Source organism: Muntiacus reevesi, chromosome 2 (assembly GCF_963930625.1).
Source record: "Muntiacus reevesi chromosome 2, mMunRee1.1, whole genome shotgun sequence".
Classification (NCBI taxonomy): domain Eukaryota; kingdom Metazoa; phylum Chordata; class Mammalia; order Artiodactyla; family Cervidae; genus Muntiacus; species Muntiacus reevesi.
The window spans coordinates 38,541,248-38,560,546 of record NC_089250.1 but is presented as its reverse complement, the minus strand read 5'-3'; the positions used below and the strand labels follow the sequence as shown (position 1 = coordinate 38,560,546).

At 42.7% G+C, this 19,299-nt stretch overlaps 1 protein-coding gene across 1 annotated transcript in view; it reads right to left on the bottom strand.

Moving 5' to 3' along the window:
- CFAP61 (cilia and flagella associated protein 61) overlaps nt 1–19,299 on the bottom strand; it is a 231,542-nt gene that overhangs the window by 191,181 nt on the left and 21,062 nt on the right. Inside the window, exon 7 of the mRNA XM_065921324.1 lies at nt 10,652–10,784. Coding sequence (XP_065777396.1) covers nt 10,652–10,784 — 133 coding nt within the window. The remainder of the gene's footprint in view (nt 1–10,651; nt 10,785–19,299) is intronic.

Below are 19,299 nucleotides of genomic sequence, written 5' to 3'. Positions count from 1 at the left end.
ATAAGTGTTCTGAGTGGAGAAAACAACATATCTTTTCACGAGTGACTAGCTGATCTAGGCCTATTACTGGTACTGATATATTATAAATTAACAACAAATTTTAATTCTATCAAATTTTAATGCCACATTGACTGATGACTGTGATCGAAATTCTTTACTATGTTCCTTTAGTAATTCTGGATTTCACTCTTCTCTGCAAGGAAAGCATTTAAAATTTTAAAAGAGGCAAGAAGGAATACAGAGTTCTTGGGTTAACTATTCTCACTCATAGTGATTATTTTACAATATATACATATATCAAAATATTAAGTTGGACACACCTTAAACTTATACAATGTTATATATCAATTCTAGCTCAGTAAAATTGGGAAGAAGAAAAATAAACACATTTCACATAAATAATTCCTTTGATCTTTATGTGGGTTCTAAGCAAATTCTGTAACTGATTTGACTCTGACAGCTCTTACAAGAAAACAACATTTACTGGGTGGGTTCTAGCCCTCCAGAGTTCAGATTTTATTTCTTGAGACAACCATTCAGTCAGAAGAGCTCAACAATTGTCAGAATTCCCAGATCCTAAGAAGGCAACATCATTCCATAAATGCCCAGTTGGATAAAATGTTTAATACTCCCTAAAGTAGAGCAAGAAGCTACAACACTCTTTTAGAGGAAAAAAAAGTTAGCTTTTAAGCTATTCGTTCTCAAATGTATCTTCTGGCTTAAAACTGTTTGTTCTCCAAGATGTGTTTGAAAAGTAAATATGAGATTCCCTGTAATTCTCCCAAAGGCTAGGATACAAGAGGAATTTTTTTAATAAATTTTTTTCCATATTCTTTTCTTTACAGGCCCCCCCGAATACTAACTGCAAAAGGCTGGATTCACACAGCTGTTTTACAAATCCATCGACACTTCAATAAAAGTCCAAAATAAACATTAAAATTTTTTTCCCAAATAGCAAGTGATTGTTTGTCTTGTTTGCACGCGTGAACAAAGGCTGCGGCAGCCGCAGTTGTCTGGCTTCTCTGTAATTTTAGGCCCAAGACTCAGCAGACGCTGATTAACCAATCCATCTACCATATGTGCAGGGAGAGACCGCCAGCCTCCCTCCCGGCAGGGAAAATTGGCATCCATCTTGGTTCACATGGAGATGTCCTTCTCATCTACAGCCACGCTGGCGCAGCGCAACTTCCATGGCCTGAAATACCTTTTGCTGGCTTCGCGGCGAGCTGCGTGTGCATGATAAGAATGTATTATTTATAAGACCGCTGTTAGTAATGAGCTATTACACTAATGGCTCGTCGTGTTTGGAATTTGATTTCAAATGGCATGGATCACACATTCTGATGAAAATGAGAAAAACATGTTTTGCCATTAGGAACAAAGATTTCACGTTCTCCAATTCTGCAACCTGTTATATTCTCATCATTCATCCCGGGGGTGTGACAATTCACAAAGTTAAGGATGATGGACCCAACACAGTGGGGATATATTGTGGATGTGCCTGCTTTTTTCCTTTGGGTTCCTTTGTGATTACCGTTCTGACATGAAAAACACTGTTCTTAAATATGAATTTGTGGGAGTATTCAAATGCATCTTTGTGTGCGTGTGTGTTTTCCAGAAAAAAAAAGTTGATTTGATGGATGTTTTCTTTTTAACTTGTACAGTGAAAAGGTAATGATTGCAGGCTCCTGTCTGTCTTCCAGGTAACAAGTACTTTCCACTCCAAAGGTGGCTTTCATTTCCTCACACTGTGAGCAAAACTGAGTTTGTGGCTGTGCTTGTTTTTCCCATGAAGATCCATATGACAATGCATAAGGCTAAGATCACCATACACCACACATTCAATCGCTGCATCTTCATAAGCAGGTCCATCAATAGGCCTGTGTGCAACATATCAGTCACACTTCCATCTAAAAAGCCCTGTATCACCCACCTTTCTGGGTGACCATACTCCTCAGTGAGGTTGCCCTCATTGTGACAACTGTCAGCGCTGATCCTTCCCGCCTGATGCCAAAGGCAGGGCTGGGCAGGCAGGCTCTGCCCACCCGCAGGTCAGTGGTGCCTCCTTGGACTGCTGCTGCCCATGCTGCAGATGCTGCCAAGGCAGACACTCTGCCCATCTGTCTCCAGGAGCCGCCCTTGGCCTCCAACCGCCCCGCCCTGAAATCTCGGTTTGTGTAAACACCAGATGTCAAAGTAAGCCGGGATGAAGTTATAAAAAGCAACTTTGCTAGCTCAGAACTCCTCCAAAGTGTCGATGAAGTCAAAGAAAGTGCTTGCAGTTAAAACCCTTTAGTCCACAGCTTGCACAGTGCAGATACATTTCTCAGGCCTTCCACACACGTGGCCTGTGACTGCCGTGGATGGGTCTGGAAGGGGCAGGCTCGCTGGACTTTGTCCTGTTCTCTCTGCTCACCCAAAAGTGCAGTGTGCTGGGTAACTCCTAAGCAGCAGTTATAAATAAATGGGAAAAGCTTATTCATAACTGTTGCCAATTTCTGTGGTGTAAATACTTCTGTTGCAGCCTGTCATGAGTTCCTGGTGTGATGTCACTGAGAGGAAAACTGGGAAAAGATGCCCAGTAGCCATAACTACAGTAATTCCTCTGCACAGAGACCACAGATATAAGTGACTTCAAGAGGGCAGATAATAGTAAAATAATGACAAAGTTATGGCCTTTGAGCCCATCTTTGCATGGGCTCAGTAAAGGACAGAAATAGTATGGAACTAACAGAAGCAGAAGATATTAAGAAGAGGTGGCAAGAATACAGAGAAGAACTGTACAAAAAAAGATCTTCACAATCCAGATGATCACGATGGTGTGATCACTCACCTAGAGCCAGACATCCTGGAATGTGAAGTCCAGTGGGCCTTAGGAAGCATCATTATAAACAAAGCTAATGGAGGTGATGGAATTCCAATTGAGCTATTTCAAATTCTGAAAGATGATGCTGTGAAAGTGTTGCACCCAATATGTCAGCAAATTTGGAAAGCTCAGCAGTGACCACAGGACTGGAAAAGGTCAGTTTTTATTTCAATCCCAAAGAAAGGTAATGCCAAAGAATGTTCAAACTACTGCACAATTGCACTCATCTCACACGCTAGTAACGTAATGCTCAAAATTCTCCAACCAAGGCTTCAATAGTATGTGAACCATGAACTTCCAGATGTTCAAGCTGGTTTTAGAAAAGGCAGAGGAACCAGAGATCAAATTGCCAACATCCACTGGATCATCGAAAAAGCAAGAGAGTTTCAGAAAAACATCTATTTCTGCTTTATTGACTATGCCAAAGCTTTTGACTGTGTGGATCACAACAAACTGTGGAAAATTCTTCAAGAGATGGGAATACCAGACCACTTGACCTACCTCTTGAGAAATCTGTATGCAGGTTAGGAAGCAACAGTTAGAACTGGACATGGAACAACAGACTGGTTCCAAATAGGAAAAGGAGTACATCAAGGCTGTATATTGTCACCCTGCTTATTTAACTTATATGCAGAGTACATCATGAGAAATGCTGGGCTGGATGAAGCACAAGCTGGAATCAAGAAGTAGCAGACTTTATTTTTTTGGGCTCCAAAATCACTGCAGATGGTGACTGCAGCCATGAAATTAAAAGACGCTTACTCCTTGGAAGGAAAGTTATGACCAACCTAGAGAGCATATTAAAAAGCAGAGACATTACTTTGCCAACAAAGGTCCATCTAGTCAAGGCTATGGTTTTTCCAGTAGTCACGTATGGATGTGAGAGTTGGACTATAAAGAAAGCTGAGCACCAAAGAATTGATGCTTTTGAACTTTGATGTTGGAGAAGACTCTTGAGAGTCCCTTGGACTGCAAGGAGATCCAACCAGTCCATCCTAAAAGAGATCAGTCCTGAGTGTTCATTGGAAGGACTGATGTTGAAGCTGAAATTCCAATATTTTAGCCACCTGATTCATTTGAACTGACTCATCTGAAAAGACCCTGATGCTGGGAAAGATTGAAGGCAGGGGGAGAAGGGGACGACAGAGGATGAGGTGATTGGATGGAATCACTGACTCAATGGACATGAGTTTGGGTAGACTCTGGGAGTCGGTGATGGATAGTGAGAACTGGTGTGCTGCAGTCCATGGGGGTCACAAAGAGTTGGACACAACTGAGCAACTGAACTGAACTGATGACCTTTGAGGATTTATTTATTTTACTTTTAGTATAATTTATGACACTGTTATCACTTAATTTTTGACAATGGCTATGTTTAATGACCAGTTTGCCAAGTTCCTGAAGATTTAACAACTGGCTCCTGTGAGCCAGGGCAAGCGCAGCTCCCTCCCCCCTACCCCGGAACACTGCTACCTGAGGAAGCCTAGAGGGGTTGGGAAGGGGGTCCTGGGAGGTCAGTGGGAGGGTGGTGACTGCACTGGTCTTGAACCCAAAACAGGCTGAGATACCCAATATGGCTTGGTGCAAACCAGAGACTCACTCCCAGATCCTAGGTCAGCTTGCTCGCCATGGACAGGTCCTGCTTCTGACCTTCCATGTAAGACTGAGGCCTGTGGTCACATCCCCACGGAACACACAGAGATCGGACTGGACTCTGTTTGTGTCTTTAGAGATACCAAAGGATCTTGGCAGGGTTGGGACTGCAGTTTCAGCCGGGAATGTTGCTTTGGTGTTCACCCACACTGAAAGCTTGTAACACACGACAGGAGAGGGAAGGAAATGAGGGAGGAGGCCACTGCAGCTGCGCCTCACAAGCACTAAAACTCAAGAGATTTGGGTTCAAACTTGCATCATGAAACCAAATAATCAGAGGCCTTCTCCAGAGTGATATCAGTATCACTACGACAAGACATCCCTTGGTTTTGTCTCCAGCTCAGCAGCAGATATTTGGCTTCCATGCATGAGCAAAAGTGCATTTGAGGGAGCTGTGGGATCCAGCACCATCCACCAAGGGGCCTGGGGGGAGTCTCACCTGCCTGTGCATTGGGAAATAGGCAGACAGACCTCAGTTGTGGTTGCGGACCCTGCAGAGGCCCATGATGTGACTCTAGCTCTTCTGAGCCTCGGTCTAGGAGCTCCTGAGAACAGTGCCTGAGACAATTGCTCATGGATTCAAGAGCCTTTGATGAAGTTCAGACTTCTAGAGGAGAAGATTCTGCTCCATTTGGAGCAAAAAAAAAGAAAACAAAAATCAGTTTGGATGTCCTCGAGTGGGTAACACAGTCTGCCTTTCCCCACAACACCCATCCTCCATAGCAGTACAGCTTAGGCCAAGCTTTATTCCCATAATTTGTCCCACGGGGGTAAGGGAGACCGTGTTAGGGAGTGCCTGGCTTCCCTAGCTATGCAGGATGCTGCCAGAGGGACTCATTTCTCTCTTGCCAGACTTAGAGTACTAAATTAGGAGCTCATGACTGGGTTGGGGGGTGGGGGAGGAAGGAGTCTGAGAAAGCAGCAGGTAGGACCCTCAGAGGACATTAAAAGGCATCACGGATTCCATCAAGAAGCCCACCCATGAGCTGCTGGGAATATTCCACCCACGGGTCCTGCCAACTGGCCCAGGAATGTTCCACATGCCTTATCCACACACCAGCCCACCTTGTGGCAGCCCTCAATGTGCAATCCTAGGAATGGTGTGACCTGGCAGATGGCTAAGGAGCATAATGAGAAAATCGGCCTAATCTGTGGTCCAGGAAGATACTACAAACGTGAGCTTTAGTGTCATCTTTGGGAAGACAAAACACTCAACCTGGTGCTTTGGAGGGCCCATAGAAAATAAACAATTTAAAAATTCTGCCACAAGAAAGACCAAGAGGCACAGAGGAGGTGTACCCATAAAAGGATACCCCAGAATCTCTAGCAGGGCTGAGAGAAGGTATTTCTCACCCAAAGACCAGAGGAAATAATTGCTTTTCAAATGTGAAGTCAGCAATGCAAAACTCCAGGACCATGAAATATCAAGGAAATATGACACCACCAAAAGGTCACAATAGTCTTCTGATAACTGAACCCAAAGACAAGGACAAATGGTAACTCTCCAACGCACTACACAAATAATTCAAAAAAGCTGTTTTCAGGAGACAGTGAGCTACAAGAAAACACAGACAGTTCAACAAAATCAGGAAAACAACACACAAATAAAATAAGAAGTTTAGCAAAAGAGAATCCATAAGAATCAACCATAAATTCTGGAGCCAAAGAATCAATGAATGACAGAAAATACAACACAAAGCATATAACAGTGGACCTGATCAATCAAAAAAAAGAATCAGTGAGACTGAAGATAGGAACTTTGAAAATATCAAGTCAAAGGAGAACAAAGTAAAAAGAATGAAAGAGTTGAAGAAAGTCTGTATGATCTATAAGATACCATCCTAAGGACCAATTTGTGAATCACTAGAGTTCCAAAACAAGCATTGAGGGAAAAGGGCGCAGAGAGTTTATTTAAAGAAATAATGGCCAAGAACATCCCAAATCCGGGGAGAGATATAGATACCCAAGTTCATGAAACCCCTAGGTCACCAAACAAAATCAACTTAAAAGATCCTTCCCAAGACACATTATAATAAAACTCAAAAATCAAAGGTAAGAGGAGAATCTTAAAAGCAACAGAAGAAAAAAATCTTGTGACTTCCAAGGGAACCTCCCTATAAGACTGTCAGCAGATTTCTCAGCAGAAACCTTCCAGGCCAGGAATTAGCAGGATAATATATTCAAAGTGCTGAAAGACAAGAACTGCCAATAAAGAATACTTCACTCATCAAAGCTGTCCTTCAAAAATGAAAGACTTTCCTAGACAAACAAAAGCTAAGAAAATTCATCACCACTAGACCTGCCCTATAAGAAATGCTGAAAGGAGTTCTTCAAGATGAAATGAAAGGATGCTAATTAATAACACAAAAATATATAAAAATATACAACATAACAGTAAAAGCAAGTATACAGTCAAGTTCAGGATACTATAAAACTTTAATATGGCAAAGCATTAACCACTTAAGTGTAAAGATTAAAGGATGATAATTTAATATTTCAATAACTATAGGTACAATAATTTGTTAGTAAATATGGGATATAAAAAAGGGTAAATTGTGATTTAAAAAATGTAGGGAAGTAAAAGGGTAAACCTTTTGTGTGCAATTGAATTAAATCTTTAGTGTAAAATAGACTGTTATGTCTGTAAGCTGTTTTATGTAAGTTTCATGGTAACCATGCAATAAAGATCTACAGTAGATTCACAAAAGATAAAGAAAAAGGAGTCAAACCATTTCACGGCAGAAAATCATCAACTCATAAAGGAAGGCAGGAAGAAAGGAACAAGGGTACTACAAAACAGCCAGAAAATAGTAAGATCGCATTTGTAAGTCCTTACCTGTAATTACTCTAAGTGTAAATGAACTGTATTCTCCAATCAAAAGACACACAGTGGCTAGATGGATAAAAAAAAACAAGACCTATCAATTTGCTGCCTACAAGAAATTCACTTCCTTTAAGAATACACAACATTTTCAAGTGAAGAGATGGAAGAATATATTCCATGCCAGTGAAAACCAAAAGACAGCATGGGTAGCTATGCTTATAGCAGACAAAACAGACTTTAGGCTCAAAAATAAGAGACAAGGAAGGTTATTATATAATGATAAAGGGGTCAATTCATCAAGAATATATAACAGGACTCCGCTGGTGGTGCAGTGGATAAGACTCCGCCTGCCAATATAGAGGACATAGGTTCATTGCCTGGTTCGGGAAGATCCCACATGACACAGAGCAACTAAGCCCATGTGCCACAACCACTGAGTCCAAGTGCTGCAACTACTGAAGCCTGTGTGCCTAGCACCTGTGCTCCGCGGCAAGTGAAGGCACCGCAATGAGAAGAAGCTCATGCACTGCAGGAAGGAGTAGCCCCCCACTCACTGCAGCTAAAGAAAGCCCGCACAAAGCAATGAAGATCCAGCACAACCAAAAATAAATGAATAAATAAATCATTTAAAAAAGATATAACAATCACAAATATATTAATATATATATATACTCAATGTCAGAGCACCTAACTATGGTAAGCAAATACTAACAGATCTGAAGGGAGAGATAGACAACAATACAATACTAGCAGGGGACTTCAATAGCTAACTTTCAACAATGGATAGACATCCAGAGAGGAAATCAACCAGGAAACGTTAAGACTCGATGCAAATGTTAGATAAAATTGACTTAACAAATTTGTACAGAACATCTCATCCAAAAGCAGTAGAATACACATCGTTCTCAAGAACACATGGAACACTTTCCATGATGCAGAATACGATAGATACCAAAATGAGTCTTAGCACACTAAAAAGATTGAAATCACACCTAGTATCTTTCCCAGCTACAATGGTATTATCCTAGAAATTAATAATATGAGGAAAGCTGAAAATTCACAAATATATGAAAATTTAATATTATACTCCTGAACAACTAAGAGGTCAAAGAAGAAATCAAAAGGGAAATTAAAAAAATACCTTGAAACAAACAAAAGTGGAAATACAACAAACCAAAATTTACAGGATACTGCAAAAAGCAGTTCTAAGAGGTAAGTTTATAGTAGTAAATGCCTACATTAACCAAAAAAAGTAACATTTCAAATATACAACCTAACTTTACAACCTCAAGGAACTAGAAAAAGAAGAACAAATTAAGAAGCCCAAAATTAGCAGAAGGAAGAAATTAACAAAGAGCAGAGCAGAAATAAATGAAAGAGAGGTCAGAAAAGTAATAAAAAAGATCTGCAAAACTTAGAGCTGTATTTTTAAAAGATAAACAAAATTGACAACCTGTTAGCTAGAGTAACTAAGAAAAAGAGAGAACACTCAAAACCTGAAATGGAAGAGTAGGTGTTAAAACTGATGCCACGGATACAAAGGATAAGAGATTACTATGATTAATTATATACCAACAAATTGGATAACCTGAAAGAAACAGACAAATTCCCAGAAACACAGAAGTTACCTAGACTGAATCAGGAGCTATTGATCAAAGGATACAAATTTCCAGGTATAAGATGAATAAGTTCGGGGCATCTAATGTACAGCATGATGATTACAGCTAATAACACTGTATTATATACCTGGGAGTGGTTAAGAGGCAGATCTTAAATGTTTTCACCACAAAAGAAGATGGCATTAATAACTCTGTAACATAATGGAGGTGCTGGCTCACGCCATGCTCGTGATCATTTTGCAAAATAAGTACATCAGACTAACACACTGTGCACCTTAATCTTACCAGTGTCATACGTTATAACATCTCAATAAAGCTGGAAAAATAAACACATAAATAAATGCCTTCTCTAAAAAACAAAGAACTGACTTAACTGGATGGGTACCGTGGGACCATTAAAAGCTCATTTGGGCCTGTATGAATCATTTTAACTATCAGGGCTTCTCAGATGGTAAATGTCTTGAGTCTTCTCAGGAGACTCAGGAGACGGGGGTTCGATCCCAGGGTTGGGAAGATCCCCTGGAGTAGGAAATGGCAACCCACCCTCTTATTCTTGCCTGGAAAATTCCACGGCCAGAGGAACCTCGAGGGCTACAGTCTGTGGGGCCGCAGGGTCGGACGCAACTCAGCACATACACACACACACACAGTTTTTGACTCATTGTGTAAGACGTGGTTCTTCAAAATGGTGCTGCTGGGACCAAATGCTTCCTGACCCTTCCTTCTGTCACTAGCCTGGAGCCAAAGGTCAAATGACAATATTTGAACAAATGTCCTTAGAAGACAACACATAAACATAAATATGAGGGAAAAAAATTAAGTCTTTCAATGCAGAAGAAACAACTATCATGGACCGGTACATCTGAACCTAATTTTTAAGGCCAGTTCTCATCTGAAACTAAATCTCTATGAACATCTAAACTCATCTTATTCTTTTTTTAAGATGTTAAGTTGTTTTTTTTTTTTAATGTGGACCATTTTTAGTCTTTATTGAATTTGTTACAATACTGCTTGTGTTTTATGTTTTGGTTTTTGGGCCACAAGATATATGGGATCTTAGTTCCCCAACTAGGGATTGAATCTGCATCCCCTGCAGTGGAAGGTGAAGTCTTAACCACTGGACCACCAGGGAAAGTCCTCATCCTGGCCTTCTCCCAATGTGTCTTCTTCCATCATGTAGATCAATGTTTCACCACCTGGGAGGCATATGCGAAGTATACGGGGAGCGTTTTCAAAATACTGACGTGCTCTACCCCCAAAAGACTGATTTCATTGTTCTGACTGCAACCTGGCAGCAGGAATTTTTTCTGAGATAGAATTCACCTTCTGAAACTGAGTAATAATCAGTTAATTCCATCACACCCGGGGCCCGCCATCACTGATTAAGCTCGCCTTAACTGTTGCTATCCATACAAATGACTTGCACATCCGCCAAGAGGCACGTAGTCCAAAAGATAAGATGTTTGCCCAAGTTGTTTTCTAGGAACTTGGAGTCAGCTGTGTCTAGTTCTGGCCTGAACCTGTTAAGACTGAGCACCTGGGAGGACCTCATAAAACCTGAAAAACCTAAAGCGGGAACCCTGGGGAAGCGGGTGACGGCATGGCTCCAAGGATGTTCCTTGAACCAGGACCAGGGCTGCCCTTCTCTCACCCCTCTCCCGGGCGGGCCCCAGGTGAGTTATCACGCACCTCACACACAACAGCGTGATTCTCCTCGTCTTGGGCCTCGATGAGCTCAGCCAGGAAGTACTCGCCGTACGTCTCCTTCAGGATGGTGTCGTGGTGCAGGAATATTGGCATGAGGTCATCGTGATCTTCCACCCTGTCAAAGGAAAGGCCTAAATCAGTGTTGGTTCCTCCATCTGCTCCTTTGACCCTGTCCTAAATGCCAGGGATAGAGCAACACGCCCAAGAAACGGACTTACATCTAATGGGGGGAATAGACAAGAATGTAACAAATAAGTCTCCTGGAACATTTCAAAATGCGACCAATTGCTTTGGGATGGAGAGTGATGGGGCCAAGGGGTCAGGGGTGGGACACCTGAGTGAGACTCCAATGGAGAGATGGGGAGGAAGTTATGTCGAGACCTGGAGGTGGGCTGTTCCAGGCAGAAGGGACACGTTCACCAGTTGGGTGCAGACTGCAGGCGCAGCATCGCTCGTGAGCCAAAGGACAGGAAGATGGGCACAGCACCTCCCATGTGTGTTTCAAGGAGTACCGTTTCTACAACACTGCTCCCAGCATCCCCTTCCTTCCCTTAGAAGAAAACCATAATCTAAAAACACTTTTCCGCTATAGGGTCCCTCATGGATTATCACAGCTAAGATGTAAAGGTTCTGGGAATGACTATGATAAAGACTATTTCCTTCAAGGGGCCCATGATGCCCCTTACTCCTGAGATGCCTACTTCCGCGGAGGAGGAGATGCTGGTTTGCAGGTAACGAAGCTCTGCTCCCTACCCTGGGCACGACTACCTCAAGCCTCCTTCCCAGGACTGCCTACCATGACCTTGACCCCCAAGTGTGGGCGGGGATGGGAGATCCAAGAACCAAGTTTATGGCAGCACAGTGGTGCTGGCCCTTGGCTTTCATTTTGCTGCCATATTACTTGTTTGTTTCTTCTTTGTAGCAGATTCTTGATTAACGCTATTCTAGTTTTCCTGTCTAGGATATTCTTATACATTTTCCTGGTCCTTTTCTTTTAAAAATGTTACATATTTGTATTGCTTTTCTCATATAACTGACTTGGCTACTACCCTCTTCTTTCATTACTTTGCCATCTCATGGGGCTTCCCAGGTAGCACTAGTGGTAAAGAATCCACCTGCCAATGCAGGAGACATAAGAGATGCAGGTTTGGTCCCTGGGTCAGGAAGACATCCCACTCTGACTTCTAGTATGTTCTTTTTGATGTTACTAGCAGCTCCATCTAATGAATGACAAAGACTCTCCCCTTGACCAGACTCTGACCTGGGACACTCAAAGTCTCTTCTTGACTTAGTCTGAGCCCTGGCCTGAATATCTGAACAAACACTAGCAGTTACTAAGGACAGCTCAAGGCCACATCCCTAGGATGATGTGAGACTGCCTTAAAGTGCCTGCCTGAGCAAGCTCAGGTTGCCAGGAGAATTTCCAGCTTGTTCCAGCTCACACCTGTGGTTACCTCATCGCCCAACATCTGCAGGAAGGCAGGAGCCTGGCTTCCACACTCAGACGAGTCTCATAAGGGCGCTCTCATTTTCACTCTCTTTCTCTTTTTTAAAAATTGTCGATAAAGCCCATTTTATTTTATACAACTACAGATTGATATGAATGAGCATATATCCTTTTGCCTGGAATGACTTCTATTTGCTTCTACAGGTTAATTGATGTTCATTAGATATGATCACAAGCATACTTCACAGTATTTTCTGTTTCAACAGATTTTAAATTATATTGTAGCTAATATATATCTATTATTATATGTAATGCATTATTTCTACTACTTTGGCGTTCATAGCATATAAATGGTTTGTTTTAGTTAAATATCTAATACAGGAGCATAGTTCACCCCCTGACAACACCAGATAACTTTCTCAGTCATAATTGCTATTTTATATTACAAGAAAATACCAATATATTGATTCTAAATAAGAACTTAAAGAATAAGATCACTGCCTGAATTTAAATTTCAGTCTTTTTTCCTTTGGGTCTTCTATGCAGTTTTCTTCTTCTCTTAGATACTGCATAATTTGTCATTCTAAAAAAATCTTTTTAGAATAAAAACATTTCTATGAAAAACAATCATCATAACATTAAGTTGCTTTATTTTACTCCAACTATTAGCTATAAGGCAATTTTAAAATATAATTTTTCTTGATCTGTATCTCTATGAAGTGTCTTTACAATACCCTCAGAATTCAAATTATTACAGTTTGAATTTTTAAAAGATGGTGCAGAGTTCAGTTCTCTTGTGAGACTTTAATAATGTTACTTGAGTCCTCCTTTTATTCTCCATTGTTGATATAAGCAGACTGTCTGCCCTTTCTGTAAATCACAATATATAATCGAAAGAATAACTCTTGGATCCAATGTTTTAAATTCCTCCAGGATAAACTGATCATATAAATTCCAGATTTCTTTCTCCCTCCTTTCCTTCCCTCCTCTTCTCCCTTCCTTCGTGTTTTATTTTCCTGTATTTTCACTTCAGAAGGCCCAGTCACCTCTGTACAAATGAAAGCTGAGTTTGGTCCACCCTGGACCGCACTCTCAATGGCGTTCTCTCCCAATGGTTACTTAGGATTAAAATCTGTCCTTATCAGAGTCCTGCTTTGTTTGACCTTTGACGTCTGCACACCCTGGAGCCCATAGCCCAGGGGCAACAGTGACAGCCAACATGGAAGGGACTCTCCCCACCACAGACACTGACTGCTCTGGGGGTGCCATCGCTAGACTTGTCTGCCAGGAGTGGCTATGTTGTCTGAGGGGGGCCCTCTGGGGAGTGAGCCTGCCCTAGCCCTCCTGCCCAGGTCTCCTCACTGTGTGGCCTTGGGGTCTCACCTGCAGGAGGGCAGAGACCGGGGGGCGGGGTACAGCGTGCAGACACAGGGACGCCCTCAAGGTTACTCTCTCACAGGCATTCAGCCCCTGGCGGCATCTGCTATGGACGACTTCACATGCCACCCACCACCCCCCTCCCACCATCCGACATACTCCAAAACCCCCGCCGGCAACCTCTATCTGAGTGCCCAAGCCCTCTGCTGGGAGAGCCAAGAAGGCCCCACTGCATTCAGGACACCCCTCCCTTCCCCACACCACAGCCTGCAAAAGGGCACTGCTAACAGAGGTGGCTTTTCTCTGTAAACAGAGTCCTCAATGATAGTACTTAAAAAAAAAAGATTCTAGGTGAGAATAGACAACAAATCCATTTTCAATATCTTGCCAAAAATTAAAGTCCCCACCAATATTTATTTTTAAGAATTTAAAAGATATTGATTTATTATTTAGACTGCACCGGGTCTTAGTTGCAGCATGTGAACTCTTAGTTGCGGCATGGGGGATCTAGTTCCCTGACCAGGGATTGAACCCGGGTCCCCCCACATTGAGACTGCAAAATCGTTAGTGCCTGAACCACCAGGGAAGTCCCAGTATCAGCTCAGTTCAGTTCAGTCGCTCAGTTGTGCCTAACTCTTTGTGACCCCATGGACTGCAGCACACCAGGCTTCCCTGTCCATTACCAACTCCTGGAGCTTGCTCAAACTCTTGTGCATCAAGTCGGTGATGTCATCCAACCATCATATCCTCTGTCATCCCCTTCTCCTGCCTTCAATCTTTCCCAGCATCAGAGTCTTTTCAGATGAGTCAGTTCTTCGCATCAGGTGGCCAAAGTATTGGAGTTTCAGCTTCAGCATCAGTCCTTCCAATGAATATTCAGGATTGATTTCCTTTAGGATGGACTGGTTGGATCTCCTTGCAGTCCAAGGGACTCTCAAGAGTCTTCTCCAACACCACAGTTCAAAAGCATCAATTCTTCAGTGCTCAGCTTTCTTTATGGTCCAGCTCTCACATCCATACATGACTACTGGAAAATCCATAGCTTTGACTAGATGGACTTTTGTCGGCAAAGTAATGTCTCTGTTTTTAATATGCTGTCTAGGTTGGTCATAGCTTTTCTTCCAAGAGGTAATTATTTTAAATTATGTGAAAGTAATTCAATATCCTAACCATTTTAAGAGAATAGAGACAGCTATCACTCAGAGAACTCCAAAATCAACTGTGTACCATGGTCTTTTATCCATGCCATGGACACAAAAACACTACTTTATGGTATAAAAGTCAAGAATAAAGGTTCAGAGAGACCCAGGGCCGAATGCCTAATCATGAGCCCTCGGCAGCCTGTGAACAAAGTGATCCATAATCACTCCTCAGTACTTACTCTTCTGGGAAAAAGAAGAAAACATCCAAGTTGTGGAGCTCTGAAGAGTCTCTCCCTTAAGCCCATCCCCAAAATGTATAAAGAGGAACCTGTTCTGCAAGCATGCTCCTTGGGGTAATCGATGGTTTATGCTCTTGCATCAGCCCCGGTGCTAATGATAAAGTATGACATCAGCCTCTCGTAGTCTCAAATGGCATGTGACAAAGTCTAGCCCCTTGGAAATAAGACACCCCAGCTACCGAAAACAACTCATTCAGGAAAGTGTTTAAATTTGTGCCCTGCCTGCTCAGAAGGTAAAGACTCTGCCTGCAACGCAGGAGACCTGAGTTCGATCCCTGCGTCGAGAAGATCCTCTGGAGAAAGAAATGGTAACCTACTCCAGCATTCTCGTCTGGAGAATTCCATGAACAGAGGAGCCTGGGAGGTTACAGTCCATGGGGTCGCAAAGAGTCAGACACAACTGAGCAACTTTCACTTTGCCACTCAGATAGGAGGAAAGCCACTTCTCGTGGAGCCGTTGGGCACAGAAGGGCCACGTGGCCAGCACCTCCATGACCCCCAGTGTTTAGGTGGTGATGACTATGAAGGTTACAGTTGATCAGCACAAAGTATTGACACATCGGGGAAGATGCTACTGTGTAAGGAGTAAACTTCCTTAAGAGCTTGCAGCCGTTACAAGGTTTGGAGTAGATGATGATCCCCGTGCTAGTTACGGACTATTTTATTTTAATCTGTTTGGAGGAAACAAAAGGCCCTTCCCATAGAAACTGGTTTGATCCCTCAGGCCCCTAAATGCCCATCAGACTCTGAGAACCATGCCAGATGAAAGCGGGGTGGAATCCAAAGCTGAAGGAAATCAACAGCCTCTCAGTACACCTGGCTTGGGGCCCGGTGTCACGGAAGCCCTGGAGAAGGGAAGGTGAAGGAGGACAGGAACCTGGGGGCTATTGCTGGCTTCCTGGGAGGTGGGGAGGAGGAAGAACAGGCTCACTCCCCACATCCTCCGTGTTAGCAAGGGGGGTTTCAAGGAACAGCGTGATGCCAGACCCCAGGGCACTGGCCCAGCTGCTGGCATGGTCCCTTGGTGGCAGGTGGCTCCCTCAGCATCCTGAGCCCTCTTCTGTGGCATCACAAGTATGGAAGAGAGCCCTCAGGAGGCTTCCCTGGACAGGGAGGTGCACATTGTTTCCTCGCCAGCAAAGAAACCGCTGTGAACGCATAGATGGAAAGCTCATGCTTACGGGCTGTAAACGACGGCTGGAGCCCACCTTTGTGTTTGGGATACTGGCACAGCCTCCTCTCTGCCGTCTGAAGGCATCTGCCACAACCGGAAAGGATCTGCATGTCATTAGCGAGACTTGAAAATGTGCCATTGGAAAAGAGATTCTGATGTCACTTTAAATGCCATAAATATTGTATTTCTTCAAGCCTGAGAGTGCGTGCATATATGTATGCATATTCTTTAAGAGGGGGCATCCCTGGTGGCTCAGTGGGAAAGAACCCACCTGGCAATGCAGGAGATGCGCTTCGATCCCCTGGAGGAGGAAATTGCAACCCACTCCAGTATTCTTGCCTGGAAATCCCATTCTTGCTGGGAAATCCCATGGACAGAGGAGCCTGGAGGGCTACAGTCCATGGGGTCACAAAGAGTTGGACAAGACTTTGTGACTAAACAACATTCTTTAAGAAATCAGTGAAGACAGAAAAATTCAGAGAATCCAGTTTAGAGGTAGTGCTAAAGAATGCCGTGTATTTTGTTTTAACCAACCCCTAACACAATTGATTTTAATTTGGAGTTGGAGAACCTACAGTAGGTGCCAACTTGGCACCCAGATTTTTCTTTTTATTCAGACGTGTAAAACAAAGCACCTTTTTCTTTCCAAGATCTCTTGTGACCTCTAGTGGTCTTCTCTAGGAGAATCAAATCCATCATTTCTAAACTGTATATTCATTCAAAACTTTAAAATGGGTTTTGGAACCCTTTAGCCTCTGCTCATTGGAAAATGTCATGATTTTAACAAGTTGTGGAGGACTTCGGGATGACTTCAATGCACATTTGAGGCCAACTAGAGGCTCCTGAACTTCCACCACTGCAATCTGATCTACGTTGGCACGTCTCTGCTCCAGTTGGATTGTGAACCAAATTCTATCTGCTGGGTCACTTATCAGGACCCAAGAAGACCAGTGGGGAAATTCCAAACTGCCCCACACGTTGTTTTTGAACGCTTTAGTATATTTATCACTCAAACATCAGAATGTTTATTTATTGCTTAGAAGTCAAGCTTAAGTGGATTCCTAAAAAATCATGAGACTATCAAATGCTTAATAAAAATAACTGCTTTAAAAGGTGAAAAGTTAGCATTTTAAAAACACCAATCTTAAAAGTCCTAATTTTTTCATCTATTTTAAGTAACAATAATGCTGACCTAACTTAATTTCTGTTATTAGCAAAGAAAGTAGTACTATATTAAGGAAACTTTAAGTTACTTTACAACCCTGATTGACAGCACAATTATAATCCTTTCCTCAGTAAGTACTCTCCCATCCCTGTGAGGACTTGAAAAAGGCAGGTTTCTTCCCAGAAAGCCCATTCCAATAGTTTCTGCATCTGAGAACATCTCAAATCCACCAGCAGTGATGAATCAAGTCCATGATAGGTTATAAAGGTGTGTCTAGAAGCAGCTGGGCTTTGCTTCATATATTATACAAAATACAGAATAGTAACTTTGATAATAGAGGGGGACGCTACAGCACAACACGGGTGAGTCAAAGAAATGCGACTGGGGATGATCACGTCCGTGTGCTGGCTCTGAATATGCTGCTAGGTAAACAGCAAAAGTATAATCCTATCCCCAAACCCTTCACTGGTTTGGTGTCTTAAGGATTGTGTTCTTCACCATTAATTATCAGTGGAAGTAACAACAGATGAAACAGATGTCAGAAAATAAATGTAGGGGAAACGAGAAAAGAGGCAGCCTACGTGGATGCGTGGCCACACCCATCTGACTCCAAATGGTTTTTTCCTGCATCGTTAAGGAGGGAGCTTGTCCACATGAGCGCCGTTTCCAGATACCTGAAGTCCGACACCTGCAGGTGTCAAAACTCGAATTGGGACACTGTGGATGGAGGACCTCCTAAGACGTGTCACCCGCCCTCTCTGCAAGCAAAAACACCAACTCTCATGACACCATAATCGCCTCTACATTTCAGTGCTACACCCCAAAGTCTCTTCTCATAAGCATCCCTTCATCACTACAAAGCACCCCCTGTCATCTCTTGGCCACCAGGACCACATTCCTCTTGTGAACTGCTTTTGGCAGATTTCCTGGACAGCTCACTCTCGGAGGGAGGCTAAACATGCAAGACCTCAGGGAAAGGAAATGGGAGGTTTAGTTCAGGCTCGGGACAGCCTGTCAGCAGGAAGGTCAGCATTCGTAACGCTCAAGTTTGCAAGAGTAAAAGGAAGAAAGGAAGAAGGAGGTGGGAAGACGAGAACTGGGGAGACCAGCTCCTGACCCCCAGTTCCCATGTGCTTCTAGGAGCCAGCACTGGGCCGGGCACATCCTATACCCAGTTTCTCCAGCCACCTGCATCCCGAGGTGGCAGGAGCCGCATCACTGAGTTAGCCAAGATGCCACTTACTTTTTACACAGTGGGAGAAACAGGTGATTTTTCTCCCCCATAATTCATTTATTTTGTAATTGGATATTTTTACCTCTTAATCTCCCTCACTTACTCCACTCATCCCCTCCCCGCTCCCCCACGCATACATCAGAAATAGGGCATTTTGAGATAGGCAGCTTTGGTACATATCAATGTCAGCATTAGATTTATCTATAATTTTCCATTATAGTAATGTCTTGATGAATATCTACGTCAAAAAAACATAAGCTTTAAAATTCCCCAAGGAAATAACAACTTGCACAATCCAAATTCCATATACTTTTCATATACATTTTAAGAGAATTCGGAGTGTGAAGGTTTGGGGAGACTGGAGAAGGCATGGAAGCCCTGAGCCCTTCCCCACATCCTGCCCCGTGCATCTCGTCCATCTGGCTGTACTCAGGTCATGCCCTTTTATAACAAACTGGTCATCTAGTAAGTAAAAAAAGAAAAGACTTAAAAATGTGCTAATTCATCTGTAACCATTCCCCTCCAACCTCCCCCAAAGAACTGTCTGCTTTCAATGTACACGTTTAATCATCTGTCTAAACTAGAAATTATTTTAAATGCAACTATTTTCTTCATTTAATATGGAACCTGTAAAATGGCACTGAAACCCACAAATATTTGGATTAATGCAAATTAAAATAACAAACTATTGTTCTACTGCAGACAGTTTTAATAAGTAAAACATCCACCATTAGCAAGAATGCAAGAAAATGAGACTGTTGGTTAGGATATAAATCAACGTGATTATTTTGG